The following is a 10,905-nucleotide window of genomic DNA, read 5'->3' on the forward strand; positions in this document are numbered from 1 at the left end:
GCCATCTACTGCCAGATGCTCCATATCAGCAAGCTTAGTAGTCATTAGACGTCATGAGAGAGCAGAATGGGGTGCTCTGCAGTACTCACAGACTTCAAATGTGGTCAGTTGATTGGGTGCCACTTGTATCAAATGTGTCGTATGTCTGTATGCGAGATTTCCACACTTGGAAACATCCTTAGGTCCACTGCTTCCGGTGTGATATTGAAGTGGAAACGTGAAGGGACACGTACACAAGTGTACAGGCCGACCTAATCTGTTGACACAGACCACCAACAGTTGAAGTGGGTCGTAAAGTGTAATAGGCAGACATCTATCCAGACCATCACACACGAATTCCAAACTGCATCAGGATCTTCTGCAAGTACTGTGGCAGTTAGGTGGGGGGTGAGAAAACTTGGATTTCATGGTCAAGCAGCCACACATCCCACCGGTAAATGCCAAACAACGCCTCACTTGCTGTAAGGAGCGTAAACAAGGGACGACTGAACAGTGGAAAAATGTTGTGTGGAGTGACGAATCACGGTACCCAATGTGGAGATCCAATGGCAGGATGTGGGTAAGGCAAATGCCCGGTGAATGTCATCTGCCAGGGTATGTAGTGCCAACAGTAAAATTCGGATGTGGTGGTGTTACGGTGTGGTCGTGTTTTTCATGGAGGTGGCATGCACCTCCTGTTATTTTGCATGGCACTACCACAGCACACGCCTACATTGATGTTTTAAGCACTTTCTTGCTTCCCACTGTTGCAGAGCAATTCGGGAATGGCGACTGCATCTTTCAACACAATCAAGCACCTGTTCGTAATGCGCAGCATGTGGCAGAGGGGTTACCTGACAATAACATCCCTGTAATGGACTGGCATGCACAGTCCTGACCTGAATCTTATAGAACACGTTCGGGATGTTTTGGAATGCAGACTTCGTACTAGGCCTCACCGACCAACATTGATACCTCTCCTCAGTGCAGTACTCCATGAAGGAAGGGCTGCCATTCCCAAAGAAACCTTACAGCACCTGATTGAACATAGGTATGCAAGAGTGGAAGCTGTCATCAAGGCTAAGGGTGGGCCAACACGATTTTGAATTCCAGCATTACTGATGGAGGACACCACGAACTTGTAAGTCATTTTCAGTCAGGTGTCGGGATTCTTTTGATCACATTAGTGTATGCTTTCCAATTTGTTCACATTCTGCCCCTTTCTTTGCCTTGATAAGGACAATTATGTCCATCTTTTACTTACCTGTTCGCCCGAAGACCTCTTAGTTCTTAGTGTTTAATCTTACATGTTCTCTGTTCCTCTACTTCAATTTTGTTTTTGTTTACTGGTTTGTCTCCTATATTGGGTCCAGTTCTGTGACTTACTTTGATATTTCTGGGGGTTTAGTGTTTTTTCAGGAGACAGGGTGCAGACCCATTGCCCCAACCCCCTACCAGGAGACATGGATAATTTTTATTAAAGGTTTCTTTTCTATTGCCTTTAATGACCCAACATCCTTCCTACAAGGCAGTAGACCGTGTTGTCTCCCCTGCCATACTGATTATCTTCATCTACACCTTCCCTGACATTCAGCACTTCACACGGTATCCCTGGCTTTACATGGTACTCTCAACTGGTCTGGGTGATGTGCTTTTTTTTTTTTTTCTTTCTTTTTTCTTCACAAGGTGTTACTGTTCTCGCCCGTTCTTTCTCAACCGGGCTTGGGACTGCATATGGCAAAGTTGGTCTTCTTGTTACCACTTTTAGTAGAATTTTTCTTGTATGAGTGTCCTGTTCAGTGTTCTTTGTATATGTCTGAGTTCTCAATTTTCTGTTTGTCTTCTAGTCTTGGTACTAAATTCTGCCAGCTTCAGCTGATACTCCATAGAATGAAGTAAGTTTTCCACAGACAAAAATTGTGTACTTCAACTTTGTTTTCATTGTGTTTTTCATATACGTTGGATGCACTTGGGTGCCTCTCCTCTTGATTTAATGGATTCTGAAATTTGTAGGCATTACAGTGGATAAAAGGCTTACTTTGAATTCCATTTGTGACCTTAAAACCAGATCGTAGTATTTACTTAATTACTTGGTATCTCTTAGTGGGAAAACTTGGTGGGAGAGAGGTGCACCAGAGTGTGTCTGCTGTAATTTTATAGAAACTGTGGTTTCTCCTGTCCCCATTAGGGCTAGAGACTGTACAGATCTGCATATTCTTTTACTTGAAGATTTTAGTTTCAGTCCATCATGATGGCATGAGGCGGGGTACTGGGCCTTAGAACAAGTCCCATGCTCTTTTTGAGTTGATGTTGGTGAGCTGCAATTATCAATCCAGAAACACACCAGGAAATAAGATTCCTAATTTAGTTCTTCTATGCAGCCATCTGTGTAAAAGTTGGATGGCATCTTCCTGTGAAGTAGTTAATCTGTGTTGCAATAAAAAGTACCATGTGCCATTAATTTTATGGTGACTTGTGGTGTACAGGTGAAATGTATATTCCATCCATCCAAGACTGACGGTATCCCGTGTATTGGTTGATATCCCCCTTCTTGTGGCCCTTCGTAATGAGTATAGCCTTCCAGATTCCTCATCTTTAATATTAGCAGACAATTCATGGATGTTTGAACTGGTGCTCAGTTTCCTATGTGAAAGTGGTTTTTATTTTCAGTAGCAATGTTCTGCTTCACTCCTGGGGCAGGGGCAGGGACAGGGTGGTTGTGGTTGGGGCTTTTTTGTTTGTTTTTTTTTTGTTTTTTTTTGTTTTTTTTTTATCTGGTATCCATGACCACTACCCATGTAAAGACCACTCTTCTATTTCTCTGTTTTTCCATTTTCTAGATTTTGCGTACCCTTTTTTTTTTTTAATCTGCCCACTTTCAGTGGACACCTATCTTACGCAAGTAACTTTCGAATTGCGGGCCTGATAACTTCACCATTTAGTGCCATACCCCCAACTCCCCCCAATCAATCAATGAAGTTTTCATGCAGGAATATTATAGACCTTCCAAAAGGAGAACTGAACTGGTGGTTGGGCTCAAGAATGTGAGAGTAACATGCAGAATATGATGAAGACAGTAGATCACAAAATAGTAATAATGGAAGTCTTTGTTACACTTAAGAGCACAATATTTCCAGAACACATTAGGGCATGATTCATTCACTTGAAAAGGTCTTATATACACAATCCAGTCTGCTGCAGCACTTTAGACTCCACTGCAGTGTGTAAGGGAGAAACCATTTGTGGCAAATGTGGGGCAGCCCAATATAAACAGACAAAAGAATTCAATAGTAATGAATGGGAAAGAATATGAAAGAGTGAAAACATTTAAATATTTAGGTTCTGTAATAACAGAACAATAAAGTAGCAGTAGCAATTCAAGAAAGGATAGCAAGTGGAAATTGTTGCTATTTTGCCTTGCAGAATGTATTTAACTCCAGGAATGTTAGTAGGAATAAAAAATCAAAGTATACATGACCATATCAAGACCTGTAGTAATATATGGATCAGAAGGCTGGGTATTGATGTTAAAGGAAGAGAACTGTTTATTGAGATGGGAAAGAAAGATACTGAGAAGGATTTTTCGAGCAGTGAGAGAGGAAGATGGCTGGAGAGTACGGACAAATGTAGAACTTCAAAAACTTTTTGGACAGATGGATATTGTTGTTAAAATTAAGATGGGAAGAATAAGATGGGCAGGACATGTACAGAGAATGCCAGAAACTCGGAATGTCACGAAAGTGTTCATGGAAAAACCTGACGGGAGGAGGAGAAGAGGTAGACCCGGGAAAAGGTGGGTGGACAATATGGAAGAAGATTTAAAGGCGATGGAATAAGAAACTGGAGAAGGAAGGCGGTGGACAGAGAAGAATGGAGGCAGGTGGTACAGGAGGCCAGTTTTCTTCAAGGACTTATATAGCCAACCAAGATGATGGTACAGGCCAGGCCCAAGGAGGGGTGATTGCGTGAGCTGTAGCCTTCTCAAATTGCCAATTGGCCCCTCCATTGGGTGTTACAGAGGTGGGAACAATCACCTAAGGCAGGTGCGCCCCTTGTGAAAGGAGCCCCCAGTTGGAAGGAGCGTTCCACTGGAGACGCTGGAAATCATGGGGGGATTTCCTCATGATCAGTCAATTGTCTTCCCACTCATCTTCTACAAAACGTAAATAAAATGAGGCTAATGATTCAAAGACCCTTCCTGCTGCACCATGGTTTATCTGGGTATCGCGTACTGAAGATGGTCAGTCACCTCCTCCCTGTGTTCGTCTTCTATAGTTTTGACTTGGGCGTGTATGGCCCCATTTGTTTTTTGTGCCCCAAAACAAAACAAACCACCACCACCTACTTCTACTCCTCCATCAATCCATCCATCTGTCTGTCCATCCCCCACTCTCTGTCCATGTTCTCTTCCTGCTTCACCCCCCCCCCCCCTCTCTCTCTCTCTCTCTCTCTCTCTCTCTCTCTCTCTCTCTCTCTCTCTCTCTCTCTCTCTCTCTCTCTCTCTCTCTCTGATTTTGTAGTAGAATTCTAATCATAAGCCGATAAATCATAAATATAACTTTGCTGTTCGCTAACAACGTTTCGCCACTATATATTTGACATACATCTGTAGATATTAGACCTTTTAGAACTACAGAGTGCCGGCCATGGTGGCCAAGCGGTTGTAGGCACTACAGTCTGGAACCGCGCGACCGCTACGGTCGCAGGTTCAAATCCTGCCTCGGGCATGGATGTGTGTGATGTCCTTAGGTTAGTTAGGTTTAAGTAGTTCATAAGTTCTAGGGGACTTATGACCTAAGATGTTGAGTCCCATAGTGCTCAGAGCCATTTGAACCATTTAGAACTACAGAGCCTTCGTGTGTCCATACATTTATTATAGTAATATGTATAAATTTGAAGTAAATCAGTAAAGAACTTTTTGAGATTTGTGGTATATTATTTCCTCTTTGTGTATTACATATTTATTTATATATTATACATATTTTAAAAATTGATATATAAAACATACATGTACTTGACTGCAACATTGTGTCAAAATTTCATAGCAAGTGATGAAGATAAGATTTTGAACAAATGAACACTTAAGTTTTTATTTGTATTATTATAATCCCAGTAATTTCTCCTTGTTTTAATAAGGCATTGTCAACCTTGATGTTGAGTGCCAATAAAACTCACATGTGCACAACCCCCCCCCTCCACCCCCTCCACCCCTCCACCCCCCCACCCCTCCACCCCTCCACCCCCCCACCCCTCCACCCCCCCACCCCTCCACCCCCCCACCCCCCCACCCCCCCACCCCCCCACCCCTCCACCCCCCCACCCCTCCACCCCCCCACCCCTCCACCCCCCCACCCCTCCACCCCCCCACCCCTCCACCCCCCCACCCCTCCACCCCCCCACCCCTCCACCCCCCCACCCCTCCACCCCCCCACCCCTCCACCCCCCCACCCCTCCACCCCCCCACCCCTCCACCCCCCCACCCCTCCACCCCCCCACCCCTCCACCCCCCCACCCCCCCACCCCTCCACCCCCCCACCCCTCCACCCCCCCACCCCTCCACCCCCCCACCCCTCCACCCCCCCACCCCTCCACCCCCCCACCCCTCCACCCCCCACCCCTCCACCCCCCACCCCTCCACCCCCCACCCCTCCACCCCCCACCCCTCCACCCCCCCACCCCTCCACCCCCCACCCCTCCACCCCCCCACCCCTCCACCCCCCCCACCCCTCCACCCCCCCACCCCTCCACCCCCCCACCCCTCCACCCCCCCACCCCTCCACCCCCCCACCCCTCCACCCCCCACCCCTCCACCCCCCCACCCCTCCACCCCCCCCCCCCCCCCCCCCCCCCCCGCACACGCACACGCACACGCAGACAGTGAGACAGAGTGAGAGATAGTGAGAGTCCCTTTATGACAATATAAAATAAGAAGTCTGTTCAAAGTGAGCTAATCATTCCTCTTGTTCAGAACAACTTGTTCATGTCTTCCTGTAGGTATGAACTTGTATTCGAGATCGTGGTAATTTTGGTTTCAGTGATAATTCTTACATTTTCTTATGCAGCAGATTTTTTTCCAGATAATTATATTCGTATATTTTATACATTATTTGCATGCTTTGACAGTATCTAAAGTGATAAATTTTTTAGTGAGAGTTTCACTCATATCACTTAAATTATTTTAAACATAAGTTGACTGTATTTCCGTATTCCTCTCATAAGTGATTAAAGCACCAGAGAAATTAAGTTACATTCTCTGTTGACTCTTTGATTATAGAAGCATAATACTTAGCATATGGTTATAACTTGAGTCATTGGCACTTGCATCACTGTAAACCATGAAAGAAATATGTTTCATGCACTGGTGTTATCGTTTTACAGTCCTGTGATTCAAGGATTGACTGAAAATCTGTTTTTCAGATTTTCAGAAGAGGGAAGAGTGAATCAAAATTTTAGCAGCATGAATAGGGAAGGCTAGAAATGGATGCTCTGGCTATGTAACACATATCATGAGCACAATGACTGTCTTTGCTACAGTGAAGGAGACTTGTTTTGAGAGCAGATAACCTGAGGACAGTTTCTGAAAGAAAAAAGAAAACACCATTATGCAAGTGAAAATGTCAGTTACACAAATTGGGTTGTACAGTGAATACATGAAGCCTGCTGTAAAGCTGTGAATTGGCACCAGCAGCAGGTAAAACACTGCAGAAGCTATTTATGAATTCTGGATGAATCTTCCTAAAACCTGTAATTAAAGTAGCACTGCATCTTCTGTAGAAAACATTGCACTGATCTTCTTTATCTATGCTAAAGTTGCCAGAAATTGTAAAGCACATTCTATACCTACTAAATAAGTAGCTGGTGGTGTCACTATTACGTGATAAAAGCACCTCAGAAATAAAATTTCACTAAAAGCCTGTATGATGAAAATGTGCAGCAGTTTAATAACTAACCAGTGCATGATCAATTTATTGAAACTGTTCAGTTTTCACTTTTTTGTACACTGTGATGTGGATACCTTTAACAGTTAATAAGCTCGTGTCTAAATGTGTGATTTTGTCATATTCCTGCTGCTTCTGTAGTTTCTGGGATTGTGTGTTAGTTGCAATAAAGTCCTCAGTGACTGTGAATTTATTGTTAAAGTGCTTCATGACTGTTAAGCTTGAATAATTGTAGTGTCCATAGCTGATACATTGTAATTTAAACACATTGTGCCTGTTGTTCATGTTTTCGTGACAAATTTATTCACAAATTGACTTTTTCAGGTTATTTAATCACATTTGTAAATTAAAGGCTATGTATTACTTTCCTTTTTGTAGTTAAACAACTTAAAAAGACAAGTTTTTTGTGTGTGTGTGCTGAATGAGATTTAAGCAGTCTATGCTTTCTTTTCAGAATGTTATTGGTGAAGTTTATGAAGTTGATGATACTATGCTGAAGGCTTTGGATGGTTTAGAAAGTCATCCAGACTTGTACTCTAGGTTGGAAGACCATGTACGGATTCTTAATGTAAAAGAAGTGAGCAGTGAAATGCAACCAGTTCTCAAATGCTGGATTTACTTCATTCTAAACCTGGAGAAAGATATTGGAAGTTCATTTCTCAGTGAATATCATTCTGAAGGACCTCATGGGAAATCATATGTGAGAAGGGAAAAGAACGTGGATTATACTGTACTAAAGCATCAGTTGCATTGCAAAGAATGATATTTTGTGATGATCATAAAAATTGACATGGGGTCATACTGCAATAGCCATAATAAAATGTGTGCTTTATGTACAGATTAAAAACTGGAAGTAGTCTATATTTATAATTTCATGTAAACTGTGTTCAGTACAGTCTGAGGGAGAAATAAAATGGCTGCACATTTATTTTTATTTTATTTTTTGTTGCCTGCAAATGAAACCTTTCCTTAGTAGTGTTGAATATAGCACTCTTACTGGAATAACTGGTCACAGCACAAGATAATCAGAAACTGATAGCTGTAGTGTCAGTGAAAGTGAAGGAGCATAAAATGTCAATTATACAGGGTGAGTCACCTAACGTTAATGCTGGATTTATTTCGTAAACCACATCAAATACTGACGAACCGATTCCACAGACCGAACATGAGTAGAGGGGCTAGTACACTAGCCCCTCTACTCACGTTCGGTCTGTGGAATCGGTTCGTCAGTATTTGATGAGGTTTACGAAATAAATCCAGCGGTAATGTTAGGTGACTCACCCTGTATATTTTCAGTCCAGTTAACAGCTGCTTAATTCCATAGTTACAGTAACATGACTAACGTAAATCTACTGGGAAAGTATCAAGTGATTGATACATTATGCTTGTACCAACCTTTTGAAACTTGCAACTGAGAACAATAACCTGATATGCTGATATTAATTGCAGGTGGAACTTCTTTGTGTTAATCTGAATATGACCTTCAGAAAAGGCTGCAACTGGTTACACTGCAGTTATCAAATCAGCTGGCTCCATACTGAAATAATATCAGTGTATTAGCAGGGTTTCTTTTCTTGACACTATATTTTTACAATGTGGGCACATAATGTGAAAAGGAGGCAGCTCATGTGGATGGTGTACTAAGCAGCATACAGATAATGTTTGATTACTTACGTGCAAGGAAAGTACTTGCACTCCAGCAAACACATCTGTAAGAAATCATGGTTACAAAACCATTATGTGCATCTCAGTCTGCTGGTGAATGTTGTTTCTCTGCAGTACTCTACAAATGTGCTCTTGATGTCACTCCAGGTATCGTCGTACAGGGCACCCCACTTAAAACTGGAATGCCTCGTGTACTGGTTCATGATCTCCACTTGAATAGCTTGTGAAGTGGCAACACTGTCTCGAAACTTGGTTACGCTGCATGTTATCGGAAAGTTGAGTGCAGCTGTGTGTTCGTGCATCAGTTCCTGTGAGAAGCTTGTATTGTTAGTAGTTACAGAAACGGCTCAGTTTGCATTGGTGTTACATAAGGACAGGAATGTTAAGAAATGTTTCAAGCAAAATATCCTGGTAGCAAACTTCCCACAACTAACACTATTAAAGATGTGTACAACAAATGGAGGGGTGTCTATCTCATCAGAATGTACAGAGGAATAGGTGACTGATGATGAGGACCTCTGAAACTAGACAGTTCACATTGACATTATGAGAAGTCTCTGCAAGTTGGTAAGGAGGTTATGACAGCACGTTGGTCTATCTCGTACATTGTGTAATAAATGACAGGAAATAAAAAGGCTGTAATGTGAGTGTGATACAAGAGTTGAAATTTGAGAATCAGGAAGAGAGTTCATTATTGTAACTGGCTGTTAATGTCAACTGCTAATGGTTACTTGAACCCTTTGCTTTACTTCATGTCAGAGGTTGTCTGGTTTCATTTGTCACACTATGTAAACTCCCAGAATTGCAGGTACTGGTTGCAGTACAACCCACATCTTCTGCATGAAGACCCTCTCCTCCAAGCGAAGACAGGTGTTTGGTGTGCTTTGTCCGGCACGCATTTTATTGGCCCCATATTTTTCAGTTACATCTTAAACATTACCAGATATCTAGACATCTTCAATTCTTTATATGCACAGTTAACAGATGTAGAGAAGCTGTATGCAGTACTCCAATAAGATGGAGCAACTGCGCACACATTTAACCAAAGTATGGCCCACATCACCAACATGTTCCCAGGAGACAGACTTGCCAGTAAATGCCTCTGGCTCAAAGATCTCCAGACATAACATTGTGTGATATTTACCTTTGAGGCACACTAAAAAGCAAAGTGTACGCCAACAGTCTTTGCCCAATAGACAGTCTTAAATGGAAAATTTCTAGAGAAATTAACATTATCATGCCCTCAAAATTACAGTGTGTTGCTGGTAACATCGCACGAAATCAGCAATGTCAGGATGCCCATGGCAACCACTTCCAGCATCCATTATAAACAGATATCTACATATTTTTTAACTTTACTATTCATTATTTTTTGAACGAATTCACTGTTACTTGAATCTCGGGTGTGAGGCATACCGGTTTTAAGTGGCACATCCTCTAGAAACCAAATGCAATACAGGTACCTTAGCTATAAATGCAAGTGAGAACTATTAATAAAATGTGCAAAGCAGTATGAATGACTACAAAATGCAGTGAAAAAAAGCAAGTTGATCACATGTCATTAGTGCACATTCTGTAATATTGGTGCTGAATGCCACCTCAGTGACACATTTTGAAGTTGTTCACCAATATTGTAGCCAGTGTTACGCCACATGTAATGATACATTAGTCTGTAAACTTCCACAGGTAACTGATTGTAAATGACAGAATGTGTTTTCATGATAAAGAATCTGTCATGCAATTTCAGCTGATTTTTCCTGGGACGTAGTTTGTTGTTATGGTCTTCAGTTCTGAGACTGGTTTGATGCAGCTCTCCATGCTACTCTATCCTGTGCAAGCTTCTTCATCTCCCAGTACCTACTGCAACCTACATCCTTCTGAATCTGCTTGGTGTATTCATCTCTTGGTCTCCCTTTACAATTTTTACCCTCTATGCTGCCCTCCAATACTAAATTGGTGATCCCTTGATGCCACAGAACATGTCCTACCAACCGATCCCTTCTTCTGGTCAAGTTGTGCCACAAACTTCTCTTCTCCCCAATCCTATTCAACACCTCATCAGTTATGTGATCTACCCATCTAATCTTAAGCATTCTTCTGTAGCACCATGTTTCGAAAGCTTCTATTCTCTTCTTGTCCAGACTATTTATCATCGATGTTTCACTTCCATACATGGCTACACTCCATACAAATACTTTCAGAAACGGCTTCCTGACATTGAAATCTATACTCGATGTTAACAAATTTCTCTTCTTCAGAAACGATTTCCTTGCCATTGCCAGTCTACATTTTATATCCTCTGTACTTCGACCATCATCAGTTA

At 42.3% G+C, this 10,905-nt stretch overlaps 1 protein-coding gene across 4 annotated transcripts in view; it reads left to right on the forward strand.

The window, feature by feature from the left end:
* The window catches only part of LOC126470581 (putative gamma-glutamylcyclotransferase CG2811), a 40,772-nt gene extending 32,927 nt beyond the window's left edge, over positions 1-7,845 (forward strand). For 2 of the 4 annotated variants that reach the window (XM_050098535.1, XM_050098536.1), the window contains one exon: positions 7,372-7,845. In XM_050098535.1, coding sequence (XP_049954492.1) covers positions 7,372-7,680 — 309 coding nt within the window. In that variant the 3' untranslated portion in view covers positions 7,681-7,845. Of the gene's footprint in view, positions 1-6,396; positions 6,671-7,371 lie in introns of all 4 variants that reach the window. The other 2 variants (XR_007586250.1, XR_007586251.1) reach the window with 2 other exon arrangements.
* The last annotated feature ends 3,060 nt before the right edge of the window (positions 7,846-10,905 follow it).

The sequence above is a fragment of the Schistocerca serialis genome, chromosome 3, assembly GCF_023864345.2.
Source record: "Schistocerca serialis cubense isolate TAMUIC-IGC-003099 chromosome 3, iqSchSeri2.2, whole genome shotgun sequence".
Lineage (NCBI taxonomy): Eukaryota > Metazoa > Arthropoda > Insecta > Orthoptera > Acrididae > Schistocerca > Schistocerca serialis.